A 25,589-nucleotide genomic window follows, 5' to 3' on the forward strand; every position below is an offset into this window, starting at 1 on the left:
CAGTATTTTTGGCTTTGTTTTTTTATAAACACAGCTCAACTCCAGATTCTGCTGGGAGGGACTGATGCAACCCATTGAAAGTCTGTATATGTGAAGCACTGCGTTACTTCTGACAAGAACAATGATGGTATTCTGCAACATACTGAAGAGACATCTTCCCAGGCAACTCCCAAGCCAAAGCTATTATGTCCAATATTTATAATAACAATAATGCAGTATTCTGTGGGTAATGCTTTATATTAAAGCCCTCTTTAAATCAATTGTTTTCATTCATAAATCAGTTATATTTATACAGCCCAAAATCATAATTACATTGCCTCAGTGGGCTTAACAATCTGTACAATGAACGACATCCTTTGTCCTTGATTCATTTTGGAAACTATTAAGATAAGTGTTAGATAGCTCTATATTGTAACAGTAATAGCTGTTACAGAGTGTCAGTAACCCATGTCCCCTCCCCCTGCTCATGCAGTAAAAAAGAAAATACATTTCCTGGTATCCCTGCCCAATTTATCCAATCAGGACAGAGAACTCCATAAAGAGGCGGGGCTTGTGAACGTGCAGAGAGCAGGATCCTCCTGTCTGCTGCTATGTATGGTGATTACCACTGCTCCTTTTTAAGATGCTTAATTACTTTAAGTGTAAATAATAGCATATTAAGCATGTTTATTGATACATATAAGACATTTATAAGCACTAATAGGAAAGTTGTTAACAGTTTATATGAGTTTCTTAAATTTTTTTCTAATAGCATCACTAACACATTTATGAGTTTAACTAACTATTTCACTTTTAAGATTTGTATGGTGCTTTGTTATTATTAATATATACTTTAGTATGCATTATTAGCAGTTAGCTGTGCTTTTTGCAGCTACCGGATCTACAGTGACAACAATGCCTTGTCAGGGTTTAATAGATCCTTTTTTGGGGCATTTAACTGTTAATGAATGCTTAATGAAGTGTGACATATCTGGTAAGATGAATTTGTTTGTTTTGCTATTACAAACACTTATAAGAGGCTTTCATTAATGTTCTTAAGCAGCCTATAAACCCATAACAAGTTTTTCTAACTTCATATAAACAGGCATGGGGAGTAACGGAATGCTTATCACGGGATTATGTAATCAGTAGGGGTGTAACAATTCACCGATATGAAGAAAGTTGGACAAAAAGCAGTTTGTAAGCTTGTAGAACAGCGTTTCAGTACAGTGGTAGCACAACAAATTGTTCACCTGGTGAGACGGCACAACTTAGCCACAGCTCTGCGAGGTCTAAAGTAATCACGGCATCTATAGCCCAGTTTTATTGCTTGCGACCTGTCTGCTTTTGAACATATTGCTATCATTAGCTGTATTCTGTGACTGCTGGTAGTACTGCGCACCGTTAACTGTCACTGTCTACTGAAAGTATGTACTGAATTGAACCATACTGCACACTGTTTACTGTCTACTTACTGCACACTTTTAAATTAATCCAACTTTTGAGTTTGTTATCAGTCGTAAATTTTTGTTTGATTGTTAATCATAGGTGTGATTTTATACACTTAATATTACTAGGAAGCAGATGATACAGACAGTCAGGGACATCCAGTTCAGAGAGGTCCACTGCAGACAGATCCAGCTCAGACAGACCCTGCTCATGGAGATCCAGGCAACAGGATAGTTGTTCCTCAGATCCAGGATGAGACAACAGGTGTGTTTTTTATACACTGAGCTATAAGCAGATTAAGATGAAGGTACACATAAGTAAGAAACTGAAACAAGTCCAGTTGCCTACGACACAGCACCTAGATTAACCATGACCTGGATGACTGAGAACCTTCATATTTGGAGGTAGACAATGCCACTTCATAGAATTGGCTTATTTTAATTCATAATAGAAAATGAATGTCTACATGAAACAGAGAATTGTATCGGATTGTACCGAAACTGGATCGAACCCAATCGTACCAGATCGTACCATATTAAAAAGTATCGTCCCTGAATCGTATTGTAGCCCATGTATCTAGATATGTATCGGATCGTCTTATAAGGGAGAGATGCACAAAGTTGCAAAGTAAGAAAGTTACATTACTTTCATGATACATTTTTAAAGTAACCCTTCCAACCCTGCTTATAAATGTCTTTAATCTATCAATAAACATGTTTATTACACTATTATTAATGTTCATAAGCATCTTGTAAGGACTTATAAGGGCCTTGTTACCTATTACCTACAACTGTTCTGTTAAATATTAATTAATTATTATTAATTAATAGGACATCTGTTTTAAATATTACCTGAGAAACAGAGTTGCCAGATATCAGAATGTTAAAATCCTTATATATTAAGGTTAATGTTTTTGAATATGATCTTTCTGCAAAGTGTTTCCTCATTAAACAATAGAAAAACATACATTAAAAAATATAAGCAAATGAACTGCTGAATATTAACATTCAAATGTCTACTTTCTCGGAGGATCCACAAGGGCCTCCAACAGTGCACATTTACTCTGACTCATCTCACCACTGCCCAGAAATGAGCTTCGCATCCAAACCACCACAGACTCTAGAAAATAGCGCCCACTTGTTTCACGCACAGATACGCACACAAATAAACACATAAACAGGCCACAGCATAAAAAATAAGGAATATGGAAAACAAGTCATTAAGGAGTTGCCTGTAGCCAGCCCTCGCAATAACAGAGATAGAGGCAAAATGTCACGATGGAATTTTTTATATGAATTGTATATACTGTATATCCATTAGGACTGAGTTGTGCTAGAAGTCTCCCTTCCGGCACAGATCAATGCACCGGCTCCACTGATGTTAACCGAAATGCCTCTCAGGGTCAGAATAGTAATGTTCCCTCTGACTGACTGGCATGACTGCGGTCCTGATGGGTGTCTGTTGTCGGTGCTGACCTGTGAACACTAGTAAAACTCTGCCTGTCTGTTCTCCTTTTGTCTCCTTCTCCAACTGAAGCAACTTCCATACAAGATGAACCTTTCAGATCAGGTACAGAGACAGCAGCCGGCCGCGCATCTCCAACATCTGATTAGAGTCTTCCTGGAAGAAAATGTGGCATAGCACTCACTGTGTGTGTGTGTGTGTGTGTGTGTGTGTGTGTGTGCGTGTGTGCGTGTGCGCGTGTGTGCGTGTGCGTGCGTGCGTGTGCGTGTGTGTGTTACAGAGTTCCACTGAGGAGGAGCAGCGGTTAAGCAAGTCTACATCTCTGTTAGAGAGCCAGCACCACCACCTGCTGCACTGTCTGGAGAAAACCACTGTGAGTGCACACGCATACACACTTTTTATGTTAATAATATGGCATTAATATCCCAATTAATGATCAATCAAAACAACTTACAGATCCTTTGTTTTTTGTTTTTGTTGTGTAGATTTTAAAACATGAATTTGTTTCCAATTTCTAATTGGTGCAGACATCCATACATCTCTCTAGCTGTGGCTCATTAGGGGGAAAACAACAGACAAACAGAAAGACGTAATGTATTTAGATCTGCAGTGTTTGTATGTGCTTGTGAAGCCCGCTGTAGCGTGATGTCCGGTACACTGCATTTCCCTTTCTGATACACGCTCGTCTGCCTCTATATGATCCAGACGCGCTGTCTGTTTCAGCCCAGCGAATGAGAGAATCCAGCATGCCCTGCTGCACACGCCCAAGCTCTCATCCTTGACCTTGTATATTTGTGAAAATGAACCACATTAATGTAAAGTGAAACCTGAAATAACTGATTTTGGACACCTAAGGGCTGCTGGAACGAGCTGTAAGCACACTGGTGTATTATTAGCTTTAAAATTGACATGGAGGAAAATGTGAGTAAACAGCTTCCTGTTTACACATGCAGCAGAGGAGCAACATTAATTCTCTGTTTCTATCTCCACAACCTCCTAAGGGGAAATATGTGATCTTAATCTCCTTTATGCTCACCAGCTAGCTGTTAACTTTGTCAGTCTGCTTTTTGGAGCTGTGGTAGGTAAGGTACAGTAGGTTTTTGGGGGCTTTTTAGCTAAAGACAGCTGCCTGCTGTGCCTGAGAGTAAACCAGAATGGTTCCAAAGCCAAAACACTGAGCCCAGAGTTGTTGAGCTAGGCAAGGAAGGCTGCCAAGGCCAGTGAGCACAATTCAAAACTGTGTTTCAACATTTGTGAGTATGAAACCGCTGGATATTTTTGACAGGGGACCACAGCGTTTTAACATTTGTTGGTGTATTTGTGGCACCAATACCAATTATTATATAATATTTATATATATTATATACATTTATTCTTGCAGTTGGGTTGCACATTCTCAGAAAAGTTATTTAGCCTGTGAAGCAGAAACTGACAGGCTGCATCAAGCCATATACGCACAGTACACCGTCATTAATATAAATGTTTCAACTGTCCCATCTTTTTTATGACTCCCTCTGTTCCCGTCTCGTTCTCTTTGTCTTTGTAGAACCACGAGTTTGTGGATGAGCAGTACTACCAGCAGAGCTACCTGGAGGCGGGGCTGCAGAATTACCCGTCTCGAAGCCCCTCCCTCTCCAGCCAAGATGGCGTGACGGGCACGTGCTGCACCCGCCGAAGCAAGAAGCACCACACCCCTTTACCGAATGCCAGTGCCCCAGCACACATGCAGCCTTTGACACACACGCACACACACCAACAAGGCTTGCAGGAGCTCAGCACCATCCACATCCAGCCACTCAGCACCAGGTAAGCTCAGGATATCCAAAGAAGACAGTAAAAAACTCTAATAACCTTCAACTTGTGTGCTATGATGTTATTTTTCTGTTGCATGTGTATTCAGAAGCTAATGAAGAAAATATGGCTCTTATCCACTAATCAACTTTTTCTTTCTTTTGGGAAGTTGTGTTTTTGCTTGTGGCCGTGGCTTTCATCTGTGCTGGTAGTGCAAAATCTTAGCAAGTTACTTCTAACCAGACTGTTAGAGCTATTGGCCCCAGTAATGATAAACAATTCTTTCAACATTAGCCTAATTAGCCTTCATATAACTAATGTTAGCTGACAACGAGGTGCTGATTTACTTACAGATTGTCCCCACAACATTACCCTCTTGCAAAGTCTTTTGACAGTGACTGATTCTGCCAATCATTTACTCAATTAACTGATAAGTAGTTTTGTCTATAGTATATCAGGAAAATAAATAAATAAATACTGGTTAAAATTTCCTACAGCTCCGAGAGTTGTATTGAAAGGTGCAACATGTAAGAATTGACCAACTGACAAATTCATACTCAACACAAATAAGAGGCAGCAGATCAACAAGGTAACTGCTAACTGTGGCTGCCATTAGTAAGTTAGCTTAGTTAGCTGCGCAGCTAGTAGGGTTTTTGGACCAGGCCGGGGCTAGCTGGTTAGCATGCTACAAACATGATAATGTCAAAACTGCCATTTCTTCACTTTCTGTTGACATGTTTTCAACTGAAATTCTTTAATATTGTCCCTTTAAAGAAACATTATGCAACTTTTTTACCTTAAAATAACAGCTTCAGAATCATCAATTTCTACATAATGTTGCTTTAAAGTGCTTGTTTTGTTCAACATGAAACACAAAGACATTCAGTTCACTGTAATATATGACAAAGAAAGCTCTAAGCAAGAAACAACTAACCGCCGTATCATTAGCAGCAGTGTTCACAATAACACCGGTTTTCTTAAAGCTCCATAAAACATGTTGACCCATTCACGGTAATGGTGTTTTTCAGGGTTGTTTGTTACGGGCACATCTAAGGCAAGTTTCTCCTTTGGGAAACAGCAAAAGCAACCTTGACCTTGAACGGTAGTTGTCAAACAAAATCATTCACTTCTCCTCAACCAGAACCGGTCTGGGACATAAAGTAACCTGTCTGTCCTGTAAACTGTCTTGGCTGGCTTTTAGCAAATGTTTCTACAAGACAAACTATCCTAAGCCTTAATTTTCTTTTCTTATAGCCGCTCCAGTCTGAACATGCGTGTAGACGAGCCAGCACCCCTGAACTGCCAGAGCAGCCAGATCACCACAGCAATCATCAGCATTCCCACGCCGCCAGTGACGACCCCTGAGGGCGACGCTCATCTGCCCGCGGGCCCCATCCACCAGAACGTTGTGAAGGTGTCCGCACTGTGAAGACTAGAGTGCAGGCGCGTCACACAGAAAGACAGATAAAGACTCATCGAGACAGACTGAGGGACAGAGGAGGACTGGTGAGGACTGATGGAGGAGAAGGCATTCCTGGTCTGGTCATGGTGAAGCCTGCCCTCTGCTGGTCATGTACTGTAACGACATGGACTCCCTTTACAGACGGAGGATGGCTTTTAGATACAGTATATTCATGTTAGTGGTTTGGTATGCGTGTGTGCGAGCGAGCGAGAGTGTGCGTGGGTGAAAGAGTGAGGAATACGTGTAGGGAGTCGTTTTAGATGAGTTCCCAGAGTCATGTGTCACTGTGCACAAAGCACCTTTTTATGATTTCCACTTCAGTTTGACTCTTTTTCTGTTTGTTTTTTTGCAGGAGATAAAAGGGAAAAGCAAGGAAATACAAAGGGAAAGAAACTTTTTTTTCACTGATTTAACCCTTCCCTTTTGTTTTGTGTTAATTCGGTCCTCTCACCTGTTGATAGATAAATACGCCACTGTTACTTTTCAGGTCCAATAATATTCCACTCCAGTGAAAATTCTTTAAAAGATGAAATATGGTCGGTGTGTCTGTGACGGCGTTACCAGTGAGTTTCATATTTGTGGATGAATGTATGTGACTTTTTGCTAGATAGAGGAGTTGTGATGTTTTTGGATAGGAGGTATGTGCCTGTGTGTATGTGTGTGTGCGTGTGTGTGTGTGAGAATGTGTTCGTCTCAGTCGGTTGAAAACTTGTGTTTCAATTCTTCTGGAGGTCTCTATGGCTCAGTATATGGTATATTTGACTAGCTGCCACTCTGAAGGGTTCACCGTACACGTTTCTGTCTGAAATTCTCAGCTGCGAGCCTTTTACACAATATGTGCCTGTTTTTTGAAGGAGTAAAAAGAGATTTTTTTGTTTTTTATGCTTTTCCGAATCCTTTCCCCCCCCCTCCCCCCTCGTTCTTTTCCCTTTTGGCTGTTGCAGCCCAAACACACCTCAAACGACTCAATTCTCTGACAAAGAAACCAAAAAAAAAAAAAAGTACTTTTTTGAATTCAAACCACCACAATTAAAAGCACAAGGCGTTTTGCTGAGAATTTCTGACACAAATCTGTCCTGAGCCCTGGTTCTTTGTGAATATTGTTAATAGAATATTTTGTAATATTTCACCATCGTTTGGCAGAACCAGTGAAGCTGTCTTCTCGTTCTCTCTCTCTCTCCCTCGGTCTGTCTCTCTCTCTCTCTCTCTCTCTCTCTCTCTCTTTCTCTCTCTCTCTTGTTGTTGTCCTGTTGTATCCCTACCTCCTGTGTGAACAACAGTATGCTTTCAGTAGTCTTTCTAGCTGTCAACGTTTTTTCTTCCCCAGACTCAGCGGGCATTTTTCAAAGTTGTTGAGTATGTGTACTCTATGTGGTTAGGAAACTTGGTGTTTGTACTTTTTGTCCTCCTTGGTGTTTCAAAGGATTTTATTTACTTTATCTTCTGGAGAACTTAAAGCAGGGAAGTCTGTTGTAACGGTGACCGCAGAGACACTGAGGACACTGGATGATGCATCCACAGATCTCTGTCACCTAAAAAAAAGAAAACACACATGCTGTTCTGTCTGTTCTCTCAACTCGCAGCCCCGACATGTAACTTTAGTATTACTTATCATGAAATCACGTCAAAGTTAACCTTTGTAACTATGGACAGTGACCTTTTTAGCTCTGCGAACCTCCTTACTGATGCCTCTCTTTTGGCCTTTTTCATCTCGAATGTCCTTCTGAATCCAACAGCTACGCAGACAGATAGGTCTGTCTTTGGATGGATGAGACCGCCGCTGTGGTTTCACCAACGCAGAGCAGCGCAGCTTCAGTCAGAACAGACTGAGCACCCACTTCCGATGTCGATCAAGAGCACACAGACAGGGCTAGAGATACACTGATATATCAGCATACTGTCCATATCAGCCAAGAGCATATTTCAAAAGCAATACTGGAATTGGTCTTATATCATGTCTGCCCATATGTAGCTGATTTTTTCTGTAGAAGTAGATTGTATTTAAAACAAACTAGCAGCAAAATGTATCACGGTCTTTTTAGAAAAAGTATTAAATTACCTTAAGATGGAGATGGAGATATCTGAAGAGCTTAATCAGTTTTACACACGCATTTGTACTTAGACTTACAAAAAAAACACACATATCATGATCATATCAGCCAAAATGTATAGCATAATTGGTACCATATCAGTGCATCACCACACAAGAACCTAAGGTCCCTTGTAGACTCCTCTGGTGAGCTTTAGTTCTCTCTGATTCTGAAGTTAGTACAAACTCAGAGAATGCCAAAAATATCAAAACATGATATATACATGAACTATTGCTGGTAATTTAGTACTGTACCCAGTGGCAACAGCTGCCTAGATCCAGTATTAGTGTATAGTCAAACTGTGCGAGCGGGGAAAAAAAAAAAGAAGACAAGCACAGACAAGTAGAGCTTTTTTCAGCGTAATTTTAAAAGTGGGGTTGAAGACATTGACTTCATATTCACAGCATCAAGTCCGACATTTAGATTCTATTGAAAGCTACAACAAGGGCATGACACAGGTCATCATGGCAGAAGTGAGGTTCCCTGTAATATTTGTTGCTAGGACAGTGATTAAACGTGATTTATTTACCGCTTCCCTGTTTCAAGACAGGTTGTTTTGTGTCAGCTGCACTTTCAAATGACACAGTTTGAATTAGTATGTAAGCATATTTCCAGCTCAAAGTGTCAAAGGATTGCATTTTTTTCCCGTTTACAAACAACAAAAGCAGAGGTCTGTGATTGTGTTTGTCTCTCTCTTTCTCTGTTATGTACTCTTCTTTGATCGTCTTTTTTCTGGGCTCAGTCAGTCTTCTCTCACTCTTTGCTTTGCCCTCCTATGCCACCTGTCATTGTTGAGACTACTGCTGTGCGTATCTTGTCAGGTGTTGGATATTATTTATGACCTTGTCTTGTGTCCCAACTGTGAAACGCCTGATAAAACATCTATATCTGCCACAAATACAAAATCTCTGGGCTCTCTTCTTCACCAGTCTCGAAATCACTCTGTGTGTGCACATTTAGCTTCAGTGGTGTTTTTAATTCACAAAAAGTGAAGTCCATACGTTGAACCATCAGGCCCTCAGTCTTAGGGGACACCCTGGGATGGAGGACAAGATCTTGCTGAGTTCAGAGCGAAACTGTCTGGTGACTAAAGTATAGATGAGGGGATCCACTGCAGCCTGCACACAGGTCAGCACCATCGCTGATGTCTCCAGCTCCATCAGCAACTGTGGAAAATAAACAGGAGAGACGATGGGATAGTACATTGATGGGGGACTCCTCTCCAAAATGCTTCTGCAGGACAGCTACAGTGTGCTCCACAGGGCCAAATTCATGATTAATCCAAGCAACAGTCCAAAACCCAAACAGAGTTGAGTTAAAGGACAAGTTCACCCAATAATGAAGACTCAGTCATTATCTACTCACCCTCATTCTGATGGAAAGTCCAAAAAACATTTCTGGAGCATCACGGCAAAATAGTGTTGCAGCATTCTACAAGGCAACCAAATCAGATGGGGACTTTAAAATGTAAAAAAACAAATGAAAGAAAACACAAAATGGCTCCATACAGCTTGTCCAACGTAATCAAAGTCACCAGAAGCCCCAAGATCCCCAATTGGTTTGAAAAGATGTTATTTACCCCTTATTTACCCCAAAATCTTCACTGTAGCTGCTAAGCTAAAGGCGTTAACCTGACCCTGTATGAAGTGGCTGCTCGTCAGCAATACCAGGGTATAAATAATGTCTTCTTCATCAATTTGGGATCACAGGGTTTCCAGATTATTGAGTTATGCCAGAGCCATTTTATGTAATTTTTTCAGTCGTTTTTTAAGGATTTAAAACAAGTCCCCATCTACTTCAGATGTTTAGGAGAATGCTGCAACACTGTTTTGCTGTGAAGCTCCAGAAATGTTTGTGGACTATAAAACTTCACCTGACTTTCTATCAGCATGGGGGTGAGTGGATTCAATTTTCAGTTTTGGGTGAACTTATCCTTTAAGCAAAAGTCATGTTTGAATCACTGAAACCAGCTAATCTTTATTTTGTTTTGTGTTTTATATATCACTTCATTTGTTATAAAATTGCTGGTGATTGATACATCGACTGCTGCTAATACTATGATGCATTATTGCACGTTACATCGAGTGACCAGAATAATATAAATAGCCATGCAATGCATTGCACTAGCCATACAAAGAAACCCTACTTAACATGTTCACTTTGTGTTTAATGCTTTACTGTTATGAGGCTGTGGGTTTGTTAGACTGAATTATTTGAAAATTTGGGTGTTTCTTATATTCGGTGCAGGTTTTATAAATCTCCCAAATCACATTGGTCTTCATTAACATTGTACAGAGTTAACAATAAGGTACACAAAAATGTCAGTAGGCTATTTACTAAGGAGCAAGTGAGGAATGATCATAATAATTAATGAATCACTAATAAGTAATCCCTTAATAACTGTGATTCGAGGACTATACAGTAGTTAATTGTGAGTTACTGGTGAACAGACTGGGAGATACTATATTAATTAGAGTAAATTAAATTCTATTCTAAATTAAATTAAGATGCACTACTTTGGCTTTAAGTAACTAGTAACGAAAGTTATCACTTAAATGTAATGGAGTAAACAGTACAATATTTGAGTGCAGTGGAGTGGAAGTATAGAGTAACAGAAAATGGAAATACTTAAGTACTAGTACCTCAAAATTGTACTTGAGTAAATGGACTTAAAATAAGTAAATGGTCACATTGCATGGCTGCTAACTAGTTTTAATCATTAGTTACTATTTCTGTGCACCCTCAGGTAAAGTAGTTACAGTAAAAGCCTGATGAAACAAAGCCACACTCACTTTATCCGTGTCCTGCCACGAGATGACGTTCACAAGCAACAAAACCACCATGGGCACCCAGAACAGCGTGAACGCAATGATAATGTATCCAAACCGCTGGGCTACTCTCCCCTCCATCTGTTTCTTCCCCCGCTCCCGAGCTCCAGGTGTCAGAAGACAAACTGCCCCCACGATCTCCGGAGGTCTCCCCGGGGAGCCCCCTGTGGACAAGCCCGCACAGGGGGCTCCGGCCTCGGCCACCAAGAGCACCGTCCGGCGGGGAGGCAGCGGGCTGCCGGAGCCCACAGAGGGCAGAGGCCTGAGCGGAGCTGTCCGTGGTGCTGAAGCGGGGACACTCAACAAGCCCCAGACGTGCTCCGACACCCTCGGCTGAAGCTGGACTCCCCGGTTGAACACTTTCTTTCTCTGCTGCCTGACAACTTTGAATATCCGCGCGTAGTGGACGACGATGACAGTCAGAGAGAGTCCCCACACCGGCACCAGCACGTAGGGCCCAAACGGATCCCAATAGTGAAGCCGCTCGTCTTGGTGCCACCTTGTGTGCGGGCGGCAGAGCATGTAAAAAAGCGCTTTTTCAGACAGAATCAGAGAGATCACAGCCAGGATGAGGCCGCATGCCCAGATGGACAGGATCCAGAGGCGCACCCTCGCTTTCCTCCCCTCGGTTTGAAAGGGGAACGCGATGGCCTGGAAGCGCTCCACGCTGATGCTGACCAGCGTGAGCAGCTGGACGCAGCTGCACAGGGCGTAGGTGAACTGCTGCAGGGTGCACACAGGCACCGACACCTCGCTGTCCCTCCCATATCTCAGGAAAGAGAAGAGCAGCAGCGGCGTGTCCACGGAGCACTTCAGGAGGTCACTGGCGGCCAAGCTGACCAGCAGCGCGTTGTTGCAGGTCCGCAGGCTCTTGATCCTGAAAACAACCCAGCAAACCCACAGGTTCCCGGGCAAACCCAGGACTAATGCTAAGGTCAAGACTGTGCAGTTGAATATGAGAAACATCATGTCCGTGTGGCTGTCATAGGGCGCGTCTGTGTGGTTCCAGAAAGTGTGCGCGTCCATAATTTCACCTTCCTCTCAACGCGTGAAACAACTTTTATTCATCCTAAACAGATTCTTCCCCTCACTGCTCACATCAGAGACATCCACCTCTGCTGCATTGTTTAAAATGGTTACATAAAGCCACAGATGGTCAGCATTAGCTGAAGTGGGCCCCTGGTTTATTTTATTTAAGAGTGTGTGCGCCCAGCACTGATTGGGTGAATGGTAGGTAGCCTGATTAGCCTGCAATCAGCATGTGGAGTTGTCTGACCTTGCTGAGCCCTGCTGAGGAGATTACATACAGTAGTAGATTGCACAGTTTTGGCCCCTCTTCTTAATGTTCCTATATAAAAAAAAATCAGATCAGGTTAACGGATGTCCTGTATACAACATAAGAAAAGATATTTTCACAATTGAACACTTCATCAAAATATCAAAATTGCCAAGTGCAACATCCAAATCACAGGAGCTGCAATCTGTAATTAATGCTGCAGCGCTGTTTTGCTGTGAAGCTCCAGAAATGTTTTGTACACCACAGACTTTCCATCGGCATGCGGGTGAGTAGATAATGACTGAATTTTCATTTTTGGGTGAATTTATCTTTTAATACGTAACATGCAACTTATAACATGCTTATTAACATTACTAAGACTATAAAAGCGTTAATAATAGCATCATGATAAGACTTAAGAAACTTGTTTAGAGTTCAAAGACACTTAAAAACATCAATAAAAGCCCTATGAGTTTCTTATAATTGTTTATAATAAGCATTGTAATCTATCTATTGAGCTTCAGCACTTATTCATTACCTTTGTTAAACCTTTACTAAGCTTTATTGGTTGCTTTAATAACAGTTAACTATGCTTTTTACAGCTACCATGTCTAACGAGAGAACAGAGCCTTATTTAAGGCTGATAAATCCGTTATTACGCACCTTTTAACAGTAGAGCCCCACTGGGCTTTTGGGGTTATCAATATATCGGCTGATATAGATGTACACCGATCAGCCACAACATTAAAACCACTGACAGGTGACGTGAATAACATTGATCATCTCATCACAATGCGATGTTCTGCTGGGAAACCTTGGGTGCTGGCATCCATGTGAATGCCACTTGATACGCACCACCCATCCAAACACTGTTGTGGACCAAGTACACCCCCTCATCACAACAGCACTACCCGATGGCAGTGGCCCCCCAGCAGGACAATGTGCCCTGACACACCGCAAACACTGCTCAGGAACAGCTCGAGGAACACAATAAAGGGTCCAAGGTGTTGACCGGGCCTCCAAATTCCCCAGATCCCAATCTGATCGAGCATCTGTAAGACGTGCTGGAGCAGGTCTGATCCATGGAGGCCCCACCCCCCAACATACAGGACCCAGAGGATCCACTATAAAACGCCCTGGTGCCAGACACCACAGGACACCTCAGAGGTCTTAGGTCCATGTCTTGACAGGTCAGAGCTATTTTGGGGAACCTTCACAATATTAGGCAGGTGGTCATAATGTTATGCCTGATCGGTGTATATGTATACATAAACACTTTTTTTTTCAATGATCCCTCAATTGTGGTCATCAAACACTCGTGAGGAAGATATTTACATGATGGAGACAGATTATACAGATTAGCAAGAAACGTTATTGTCCAAAATGAGCACTCTGACATGGTAAACTTCACTGGGAACTTATTAATCATGGCATCCCAAGAATCTTTTTTTCTGAATTATGTTCTGTAAGAAAAAGTTTTCATATCAGACAACATATAACACAGATACAGTATCTGTGGTAGGTCAAAATCGGCCAACCGATATATCATTCAGATTCAAATGTGAGTTTTGCTTATGTCTTATAATCAAACAATAAACGTGTTTATTATGCTATGTTAAGACATCATCTTACTTATGTTAATTAATATCTAATAAGGCTATAAAAAACCTTATTACCTTCTGACTAATGCTTATTACAAGGACCTTAATATAGAGCGCTACCGTGTCGCATCATACCATAATAAATGAAGCATTGTGGTGCTACCGAGATATAATAACGACTTGTTGGTACTGTCCAAAAATAATCGTAATTATTTTTGCTTAGCGTTCAGCCCTATATTGTATCAAAATAAATAAAAGACAATCATAAGATTGTTTCATATCATGTGAAAGTGTAGATGCATAACAGAAAAGGGCTTTAACATAGTTTCCCCATGCCGGTAATTTATTACAAAAGTAAATGGGACAGACATTATATGGCATGAATTCATTGAAAAATACACACTCAGAACACTTAAGTGCAATGTGTTAGACTAGAAGTGCAGACGTTTATACCCAAGTCCTGCCATTAATTCAGACAGTGGACTCAGTGATTGAACATTCTGATTACCAGTATGAGACCAGTCAGCGTTTCAGGAGTTCCTCCATGTAGACAGCATTCATACGATAGGCTGCCATCCAGTTTTGGGCTACACTGTAGTAGTGGTTTTGGTAACCTTGCTCTGGATAAGGAGACATGGAGGCGTAGTAATCACTCCAAGCTCTGTAGCTGGCTCTCCAGTAGCTTTCAGCGCTCCACTCCTCCTCCTCCTCCTCTTCCTCTTCTTCTTCATCATCATCATCATCATCTATATCATGATGTTCTCCTTCATCCCTTTCCCTCCAATTTCGCTCCTGGTTGGTGTTCTCTAAAATCTTCTTGCTCCGTTTCACAATCTTTTCTTTAATCGCTCTTGATTCGGGTCTGCCTGTCTGTGCTGGAGCTGTCTGACTGGATCTCTTGCTCGATTTAATGACAGATTCATAGTTTTCCTGCTGAGATGAAGCTCTTCCATTAGATGCACAGTTTGTCTGGGGATATATCTGAGGTGCAGAAGTTTTGGATTGGGTGGGCTCTGCCTTTGGTTTGGGCAGAGTGGGTGTTTGTTTTGCTTCAGTCTGAGGCTTAGTGATTGCTCCGTTTTCACCATCGTCCTTGACGGATTGTGAGCTAGATGAACCAGACATTGACCTTGTGTGCGAAAGATCAGTTTTCCACCGTTTTCCATGTTGCTTTAAGCTTTCAGTCTCGTCATCATACAGTGTGAAACACTCTCTATGCCCGCTCTTCTGATCGGGGTCACCGTCCTCTCGACCTCTGAACTCCCTGATGACATCCACTGATCTTCCCAGCCCTGTGGTAATGAAGCTCTGGAAGTCCCACTCAGCCTCCTCAAAGGTCATGAACCTGGAAGTGCAGCTCTTGAACGAGCTGAGAGGAGGGATCTTTGGCAGGGCGTCCTGCAGCTCTTTTCGAGTCGGCACCACCTGAGGAGGACTCTGTGGACGAGCTGGAGTCACTTTTCCAGGATTCTCTTTGACATGCGATACCTGTCTAGGTGCTGGGTACGTCTTTTCTGGCTTTCTTTGATTGGCCTGCTCTGGAACATGATCCGTGGCCGACTTTGCATGCCTTTTCTTCTCCGTCCTGGAGGAGAGCTGGGATAAGGGGCTTGGAGTGGCAGCCTCAGTGCAGACGTCAAAGTCACAAGGCTCGTCCATCAACCCAGGCTCTATGATGTCTAGAACAGACAAAGATGAGACTTGGAATTACTTTTCCACAATTAAACAAAGATGTGAATGTAACACCAAAGAGAGACCAAGTCGACTCATGCTGCATGTTAAATAGGGTTTGGCAATTGAGCGAATATGTCAGCTTCCAGAGATTAGTCTGTCGCCTGTTGTTTTTTTAGTTTAGTGTATTTATTTGACCTGGACATAACACTGGTGCTGCAATATACAACACATGCACAAGCAACAGATGCACTGCACTAAGTGTTTATAGTAAGACGCTAAGTTACAACCCCTGTCCACGGTAGGAGAATGAAAATACATAATATAAATAATGGTGGATGATTTTTTACCATTTTATTTTGTTAATTTAATGGTGGCGGCTCTGCCTCGAAGAGTGAGTCAGAGCCGCCGCTCAGCACCAGACTTGTTCAGCAAGCTTACACTGCAGAAACTGCAGAGAGAGGCAGCGGGGGAAAATGTTCCAAGCCTGAATATTTACACATCTAAAAAGGAAACAATACCGGGAGCTCTCAGTTGTAAAGCAGAACTCCGGGTGAATGCGCTCTTGAAATCGAACTGATCCAACTTAGAAATAGAAAACACATGGGCTTACTTCAGGCACATTCGCAGGATGTAGTTAAAAAGCCTTCATTAGTTAGGGCATATCAGAGTAAAAAACAAAAAGAAAAAAAAAAAAAAATCGGAAAAGGAAAAGGAAAAAAACAGAGCGGATTCAACCGACACTGGGTCTTCCTCAGGGCATGACTGGAAAGTGCAGTCAGTCACTCTAATAACTAATAAAGGCTTTTTAACTATATCCTGGGCTCGGTGCGAGTATGCCTGAAGTAAGCCCACGAGCTTCCCATTTCAATATTTTCACATTTGTCATTGTGAATTAAAGGATAACCAATTTTACATATAAAAGTGTGTTTACAGGTCTTGAAGGGTACTACTTAAAAATACGGTCCACTGGTCCAGCATTACACTCCTATAACACTGTTGGACTCATTATGGACAGCTTATAAACAAATGATACAGATGAATCAGAGATTTCTCCTTTTTTTATTCCACACATTCTTCTTCCTTTTCAAAATCTGGGACCTATATTACCAATAATGCAACTTAGCCACTGTATGACATCACTTGAGGCAATTCATCAGATTACACGCAGCTTCCTCTGGAGCCACAAAAGGCTTTAAACTGCTTTTTTCATATGCAGCAGTACTACACAAGACCTGTAAACACACCTACTCTTAAATATGTTAAATTGGTCGACTTACCCTTTAAGGGTTTATTTTGACCAAACCAGAGCTGGTGAAAGAGAAACTGAGCTGGTTCTGGCAAGTTTTATTTTGTGTTTGTCGAATTCAAATGAGAGAGCTTGTGTAACCTAACTAACTCTCCGCTCGCACACACCCCTCAGCTGAAACTCACCAGGCAACGCAGACAAACTCAGGCCGCACTTTTGAGCGATGGCCATCATCTTGTTCTCCTCCTCACCATGGCAACAGTAGGTCACAGCCAGCCCCTGAGTGCCTACACAAAAAAATGTAATCCTGATGAGAACACATTCAAACAGGAAGGGATAAAAGAAGGGTGTGTGAGCTGTGCGTCCAGGGAAGGCAGGTGCATACACACACAGAGGCGGTGTAAGTGCAACCTCAGATTGAATTACCCTCCGTTTCCGAGACAACACACAAGTTAAGTCAAGATGATTATAATTAAATGCAGATGATTAGGAAGCTATTGACCTTGCTGGGTAGGTCAAACCTGCTAATACTCCAGCGGCTCAAGCTCATTTTCAAAATGGTGTTTAATGCAGTCAGAAGGAAGCAGGAAATGCTCAAGCAAATCAGATCAGATCTAATTCAGAGAAAAGCAGCATGGGAAACAAACAATTGTCTTTACTTAAACATGTATGTAACAAATATTGCAGCAAAACAAAGCATTTTCTTTCCTTTAAATTACATTTAAGCCATTTTAGTTAGTGTGCTCATTTCTGTGTTGGAGACTAACCGAAGCGTCCAGCCCGTCCGATTCGGTGCATGTACGTCTCCCAGTCCTGCGGCACATCCAGGTTTATCACCAAGTTTACTTTGTCGGCATCTATACCTCTGGAAGTCTGATGGGAAGGAGAGCACAAAGAGAGAACAACCAGCATTAAAAAGCACAATACAATCGGAAGCCTTAGAGGAGATACATAAAGACAAGAACAGTAGTGATGGGTGACATGGAAAGCAGCACAACGGAGAGGATTTGTGCGTCTCACCAGGTCAGTGGAGATGAGCACCCTGCACTGGTACTGCTTCAGTTTTGACATCGCTTCCAGCCTCTGGTCCTGACTCAGACCACCTGTACAGGTCATCACACACATTAAATCACATCAACTGGAAACAACTCGGCAGAGACAGCCAAGCTAGAGGAAACCAGCCATTGAGCACAGCAATTAATGCTTCAAGATTATTTGCAGTATTTTTCAATAAATTCACCCAAAAATGAAAATTCAGTCATTATCTTCACACCTTCATGCCAATAGAAAATCAGGTGAGTCCATAAAACATATTTTGATTTTTTAAAACAAGCCCCCCCACCTACTTCAGTTGTTTAGAAGAATGCTGCATCTCTGTTTTGCTTCACCTGACTTTACAACCGCATGAGTGGTGAGTAGGTCACGACTTAATTTTCATTTTTGGGTGAACTTATCCTTTAACTGCTACATCTATCAGATGTCACAAGACTACGACAAGTTACCCAATCCCACAATGATGCGCAGTCAAAAAAACCCAATCAGAACACTTTCAATCATAGAAAAAATTATGAAACCATCAAATGTTCGATGTCTTTACTTTTTGAATTAAAAATAAATTATTAAATTATCGAAATTACAATCGTTACATTATTTGTTGAGTGACTAATTTTTATTACAACACTACACAAAAATCACTGCTTTTCCAGATGCACTCTCACCTGAGATACAAACAGCAGGTAAGCCTTTGGAGGACAGGATGTCCGCCAGGTGCTGAGCCCTGTGGGAGCAAACCAGAGCAAAATTAAAAAAAAGCTGTTTCCAGAAGATACATCATCAACTCACCATGAATCAGATCGAATGAATGTCAATTATTTATTTAGAAATCATCAAGAGCAAACACATAACTGAGATATACTTTTCTTGGTGATAAAGATCAACAACAGCAGCCATGAAGACGAGGGTAAATGTGGAAAACCATACATTACCTTGTGTGTAGGTTGGAGAACACCAGGGCCTGGTTGAATGGGATTTTACTGAAGAGCTCCATCAGGTGCTGCACCTTCTCCTCGAAAATCTTGTGAGCCAAAGGATGGGACTGCACCAGCTTGTAATACTGTGTCAGACCTGGCGGGGGGCGCACAAGAGCAACACAGGAGAGAATATGAACTGAGCACCAAAGAAATCACATCCTGAAGAAGTAACTCTGAATTTGATTCTGCCACAGAGAGGAAAGTTTACAGAGCTTATGTCACTTCTTTTCATGGGGAATCTCTGGTAGCAATGACAGCAATTATTTTTGACACTGTACAGATTAAGTGTTAAATATGAGAGTTTGTATATTTATATAGCAACAAACAACTACCCGCTATGTAGAGACATCACACTCCCTCTGCATGTGTTGAAATCTGAGCTTCTCTGTTCTGTGTCTTTATAGCCGGGCTGGCTGCTCGTGCATGTTTGTCTCGTTCCAAGGTTATCATATAATGACGCTTTGGGTTGTCAGCAAGACACCAACCCAACATCTCGGTAATTCACTACCTGTGAGAAAGACTCAAACAGCTGTCTTTCCCCAGAATCACTTGCTGCACTGTTAAATGGATTAACTAGCTCTTACATGCATGAATTAATAAATCATAGTAGTTTAAGTGAAAAATCATGCCAATAATGAATAACTTTTTATTTTTTTAATATATATATTTTTGTCCTTACATAAATGTCCACTGTAGTGATCATCATGCATCAAAAGTATTAAAGGTGTTTCAGGAAACACTTAAATCCTTTCATTTTCAGACAAGTAACACATCTGTGGAAATGATGTACCAAAAGGTATATTCTGCCTTGCGGGCCTATGTTAAGATAACATATGAAGACTGTTTAATATTGCTGTTCAATTAAACTTCAAGCGTAAATGCACCAAGGATGCCAAATATATTCTTTGGGGCATAACGTCCACTGGAGTGGACAGATGTATTTTCAGTCACAGAAAAATATGTACAAGCAGAAATGTTATTCAAATCTGTTTAAAAGTATTTCTAACAGCTCAGTTAGTTGAAAAATGTGTTTCTACCTGTCTAGTTTTCTGAGAATATGAGGATTTTTCCAGAGGCACTTAGTTCATCTTGTATTCCCTCTTCCCTCTTTTTGATTTATGATGCTAAATCTCAAATGGAATTGTGTACAAGGCTTTGGGGATCTGCCTCCACCTGTTGATTGGAGCATGATGCTCCAACTTAAATGGTTACAAATGGGTTCTGACAACTGTAGTGGACACCATGCATGAAAGGGCTAGACATAGCTGATGGGTCAAATGATTTGCCTGATATAAAATAATGCTTGGACCCTTACAATTACTTTTTTTTTTTTGCTCCAGGGTCTTACCTTTAAGGCCCATGTCACTGGGATTGAGTCTTACAAAAGTAGGCTCTCTCATGTAGCGGGTAAGGTGCTGTGCAAGGGATTCTGGGTAAGTGGCAGAGAGGGCCAGCATCTGTTTGTTCACCGGTAGAGAGGAGAAGATCCAGCTGGAGAGACGGAGCAGAGGAGATGGGTGGTTTTTTTTGGTTTATTTTGAATAACATCACAAGCTGTTTTATCATGCAAGTACTTAAATATGAGTTCTGATCACAGACGCGCCTGTCCATCTTACTTTATCTGTTCCTGGAAGCTGCCCTCCTCCAGCAGCTTGTCTGCCTCATCCAGAACAAATAGTCTGATGCTGGCAGTGGACAGCATGCCAAGCTCGATAAGCTGCTTGATACGACCTGCGTACACAACCAGGAGAAAAGTTACAAAACACAAGTGGCAGCACGACGCTTACATAAACATGCAATGTCTCTCCGCTGGCCTCTTACCAGGTGAGCCCACAGCTACGTGGCACTTCTTCAGATGGGGTTTGTCCTGACTCACGGGCCTGCCCCCGATGAAAACATGGCACTCGAGGCCCTCCATGGCGCAGCCTATCGCCATGACTACTGAGTGGATCTGCACCGCAATCTCGCGTGTAGGAGCCAGGACAAGAACCTGCAGGAGGAGGGGAAAGAAAGGGGTCGTTTGTGAAGAAGGTTAGATGTCAACAACCACTTACGCTTGATTAAGGATAGACAGGTGTTGAGGGGGTTTCCAATCAGTAAGACCCCGAGGTTAATAAGATTACAATGCGCTAGAATGCAGCTGGTTCATCAATAAGAGGGGACGTACCTTTGCTCTATCAATAATTGTCTTTTTTCATGTACTCTTTTTACACTGAGCAGCTTAAAGAACCAGCAGAACCAAAGGGATTACTCCAGGTGACCATCTGTTGTCTGTAAAACTTCCAAATAAAAGTTATGTTTACCTTTCTCAATATTTTGTTTTCATTATTCATTAGAAGATGCCTGAAGACTGATAGTTACAAACTACTGATAAGAACAAGAACGATACATTTTCTCCATATTCCACCCATTAGCTCGAGTTGAATCCGCTCACCTGGGTTGCAGGATTCTCCAGGACCAGAGAGTCCAGGGCGATGGTGCAGAACACGCACGTCTTCCCCGTGCCAGACTTGGCCTGTACAATCAAATCTGAAACAGCAGATGGACAATGTAGAGCTGCGCAATTCATCGGAATAATCAAGATCACAGTAAATTAAACTTGATTGGGTGGAATGTTGACGCTTCACATCTAGAGTGCCTGATCTGCTGCGCCAAAATCATGTGCCTCCTATCCTCAATTAAACTGTCCGACCAATGAGAGGCGTTTACTTCAAGGACACTGTGATTAGCCGCTCTCGGCTTCACAGCACGATGTCATCGCAATGCATGTTACGGAGGCATTTTTCTCAAATTTCTCGACGTAAAACATGCAAGTGCAATAAGCTATTTCACTTGATGAAAGAATTATTTAAAATCAAGATGAGTAATCATCATGACAATAATGGTGGTTGTCATTTTAGCCATTATTGTGCAGCCCTAAAGTACAAGGATCAGTTCACACAAATTACATTTAAAAAACCTGATTTTCTCTCTTTGTGGCATCTCTATAGCCTTTTTGGTTTGAGTTATCACCAAGTGTAAAACATTTTTACTGGAACTACATTTAACAAGAAACAGGCCCTATGAAAGCACTGACAGCATGTTCTGAGCATCGTCAACCTAACAGGGACACCGTTTCTGTAAACATGTTGCAGTTACATTTTTTATTGCCGTCAGCACATAAACTTAATTCCATTTACCTCCTCTGTGGCGACAAAACAGGTAATTTAAGCCAAGACGTGATCTTTTCCCAACCCTTACCAAGAGGGTTTTTGTGCCTAAACCTAACCAGATCATAAGTACAGTGATGTAAAATAGAGAATTTTACCTTAAGAAACATAAAGTTGCAGCATAAAGAAATGTAAAGTTTCAACATATCCATGCTTTGCAGAATCTTACACTGCCAACATTTATTCCCAGCTCTGGACTGAACCATTCCAAGTGTGCACTGTTAGTTGGTCAGATGATCAGCCTGATAGTAAATCAGTTTTAGTACTAAGGTTTAAATGATTCAGTAGTGGAAACTGGGATGTGAAGGATTAGTCTAATGTAGAGTAGATGGAAGGAAACTAATGGTGTCATGTGCCACGCAGTGGAAATTAAAGGCTTGAAAAACTCATCATTGTGTGTTTGAGTGTTTGTTTTATTTCTATGGATGGTTATAGAAATCGTGGGCGGGAACAAGAAATCCAAACACATGTGCAGCTTAGAAGCCTGAATCTGTCCGTAGCTGAGATATTCTACAGACGAACAGGGACGGACTGTAACAAAGTCTGATGTTGTGGTATGACTGTCAGTATTTCACTTTTTAAAAAGTGATAACGAGGAAATACTTTTTGGAATGAGGAGAAATTAAAGCTTTTATGTTTGACTACATTGATTTCACTGAATATCAATAATTAAAGTACATATTTTAGGCTTCATAAATGACTAATAATATCATTATTGGAACAGTAATAATTAGGGATGCATGATATATATCGGTCGGTATTGGGAAATCTAAATTATCAGTTATCAGACAAAGAAATTAAATAAAGCCGATAATCTGAAGCCAAATTATTTTTCATTGATTTAACAAGCGCAGCACCTTTCAAGTTGGTTTCAGAGGAGACATCTCAGTTGCAACTGCATGTTCCAGTGGGGTTCAGAGGGGAAAAGGTCTTAAATTTTAACACAAAAAATCTCTCAGAGATTTGGAATCCCCTCGCGTTTGCATAAAGTGCAGTAAAGAAACATTAAAATTTAAAATTATCAGTTATCTTTACAGTATATGGGCCACGAGAAGCAGTTGATAATCAGTTTCGGTATCAGCTGAAGGCAAGACTGCAGGTAGGACTGAAGTATTTTGGGTGAGGGGGGAAGTAATTTGACCTGCCCTGCCCGAAGTGAGTCATTCTACAGAAACTTAAAAATAAGACCGCATTATTCCATAACTCACTGACTCTATGAATACACGTAAATGAAAGCTTAATGACTTTTTATCTATTTTCTAACTGGTGTTACCCGTTCAGAAAGTAACACCAGTGACAACATTCATGAAATGCATTTTACAAAATGGCTGCTAGAGGGCATCAAACAACTCATTAAATCATGTAATTTAACCCATTTGCATTATACTTTTTATTTTTTTGGTTTTACAATTCTCTACTAATAAAGTCAGTCACACCAGTGACATCTACTAAAAAGCTTCACATGAAATCTTGAGATAAATGTGAAAACTCATAGCTGAAAAGAGACTGTGGACCATGTTAATCTTCAGGAAATAGGTCAGAGGAAGTACAGTGATGTCATCAGTGTGATTTTTATTTCAAAATGTAAGATTTGTCACTGGGTAACACCAGTGACACAGCTCAACGGTGCGATTACCTTCATTATATACTGAATTTTATAATATTTATATGGAATATAATTTGTTTTAATGTCATTTCTAATCATACATTTGATAGTTGTGTATACATTACTGTATTTTAAATGGTAGAAAAGCAGGGTTTTAACTCAAAATACAGCACTTTCCTTCTATACATGACTGTGGGGTAGGTCTGTGGTGGCTGGAATGTTAAATAACTGATTTAAAATAATATATTTCAAAACTGATGGCCCAAGAGGCAGTAACTGTTCAAATAACCTTTTGTTTTATTATAAAAAATATGAGGAAAAAACTGTATTATTTTCTGTAAAGGCTGGGGGCAGAAAAATTGACTTTTCCATTGAATGACCCAGAATAAGGACCCGATTTGACTTGTCAAAGAAAGAAATGACTAGAGACATGCACTAAACAACTTGAGTCACACGTCTACGACTGCTATTTGAATTTAATTAGTATGAAATTGTGCAATAAAATCAACTCTGATCTTCATCCTTCTGTTTTTAAGTCTACATAAAAGACGACAATGTCACTACAGCAGATCCGTTGTTAGATACAATCAGGAGCCTGTTTCTGCTGTTAAATAAATACTTGTTAGACATAAACAAACATGCTGTCTGTGATACACACACGAGTGGCCCACACACATCTGGTCTTATGAACCCACCAAGTCCGCAGCGGCCCAGCGGGATCGCCTTGAGCTGGATCGGGGAGGGTTTCCGGAAGCCTGCGGCGGACAGTCCGTCCAGCACGGCCGGAGACAGCAGCAGGGAGCTGAAGTCGATCCCCTCCGACAGAAGCACATCATCGGTCCGCTTTCGCGTCTCTATGTCGTGGGCAGCTCTCTTCACGGAGGCAGCCATGTTGACTGTTTACCGCCGGTGAAGCTCAAACGCAGCTGTTTTAAGTGTCGGAGCAGGCTGCTGCAGGCTGTAGCGCCCCCTGGTGACCTGGAGGGGAACTGATCGTGTAGAAAACACAAACAGACCCTTTTCCTTGATATCATGTTATTTAAAGGTGCAGTATGTAAGAATTTTCCACCTGTCAAATTCATATGGAAAACATATGAACAGCATATCACCAGAGTAACCGGAATTGCTGCTAAATGTAGCTGTCATTAGCTAAGTAGCTCAGTTAGCCATGCAGTTAGCTATGAGCTTGCAGTGTCAGGGAGTGTTGGTGCTTACACTGATGAGTCAACATAATACTTAGACATCATAACTTATTCTTACATTTTGCACCTTTTTAAATAAACTTTATTGACTAGGCTATTATCAGAACAAATTTTGCATTGCAGATTGTAAAAAAAATCCTCTGGGTGATGTTTATCCCTCTTAAATTATTTGGTAATAAATCTTGGTAATCCATAAGCAAATACTCATGTTTTTGTTTTTTTTGTTTTTTGTTGTTGTTTTTTTCCCCCAATTTTTTAACAAGCCATCAAGCCGGCAGTTATGTCTTTTTATTAAATAAGGCTATTATTAAATGGATTCTAGTCCAGGTGCTCGAATTTCTTAAAACCTGGCAACCCAGAAGGCTCATAGAACGCTTATAGCCCTAAAGGGCCATGCATTCATACATTTTATTTCCTCTGTTTTCCTGTGATAACAAGTTAATTTCATTTGTTTTCTCGAGATCTCGAGTTATTATCTCGAAATAACAACTGCCGTTTTCCCGAGATAACAGGATAATTTTCTCGAGATCCCGAGATAATGAAACTTTGTTTTCCTTTGTTTTTCCTTTAATCTCTATCTTATCATCTTATTTTATCTTATCTAATCTTATATACTTTGCCTCAACACACCATGTGTAATTAGTTTTTGTTTTTCTTAAAATGTCATATCAATAAGCACATT

At 41.1% G+C, this 25,589-nt stretch overlaps 3 protein-coding genes across 4 annotated transcripts in view; 1 reads left to right on the plus strand and 2 right to left on the minus strand.

Moving 5' to 3' along the window:
• kcnd3 (potassium voltage-gated channel, Shal-related subfamily, member 3) overlaps nt 1-6,137 on the plus strand; it is a 107,651-nt gene extending 101,514 nt beyond the window's left edge. The window contains exons 4-6 of one of the 2 annotated variants that reach the window (XM_073470686.1): nt 3,185-3,265; nt 4,439-4,698; nt 5,938-6,137. In XM_073470686.1, the coding sequence (XP_073326787.1) occupies nt 3,185-3,265; nt 4,439-4,698; nt 5,938-6,112 (516 nt within the window). In that variant the 3' untranslated portion in view covers nt 6,113-6,137. Of the gene's footprint in view, nt 1-3,172; nt 3,266-4,438; nt 4,699-5,937 lie in introns of both variants that reach the window. The other variant, XM_073470685.1, reaches the window with a different exon arrangement.
• Nucleotides 6,138-9,245: 3,108 nt separating this feature from the next.
• On the minus strand, nt 9,246-12,089 carry LOC140999387 (5-hydroxytryptamine receptor 2B-like). Its single transcript, XM_073469746.1, has 2 exons — nt 11,028-12,089; nt 9,246-9,401 (listed from the first exon to the last, which is right to left on the minus strand). The coding sequence occupies exons 1-2, from the start codon at nt 12,087-12,089 to the stop codon at nt 9,246-9,248; spliced, it is 1,218 nt and encodes a 405-aa protein (XP_073325847.1).
• Nucleotides 12,090-14,265: 2,176 nt separating this feature from the next.
• On the minus strand, nt 14,266-24,604 carry ddx20 (DEAD (Asp-Glu-Ala-Asp) box polypeptide 20). Its single transcript, XM_073470201.1, has 11 exons — nt 24,401-24,604; nt 21,325-21,419; nt 20,712-20,880; nt 20,507-20,621; nt 20,239-20,381; nt 18,846-18,984; nt 18,579-18,637; nt 17,881-17,963; nt 17,628-17,733; nt 17,046-17,147; nt 14,266-15,619 (listed from the first exon to the last, which is right to left on the minus strand). Exons 1-11 carry the CDS (start codon nt 24,594-24,596, stop codon nt 14,463-14,465), a joined length of 2,364 nt encoding a protein of 787 aa, XP_073326302.1. The 5' UTR covers nt 24,597-24,604; the 3' UTR covers nt 14,266-14,462.
• Between the last annotated feature and the right edge of the window lie 985 nt (nt 24,605-25,589).

The sequence above is a fragment of the Pagrus major genome, chromosome 7, assembly GCF_040436345.1.
Source record: "Pagrus major chromosome 7, Pma_NU_1.0".
NCBI lineage: Eukaryota > Metazoa > Chordata > Actinopteri > Spariformes > Sparidae > Pagrus > Pagrus major.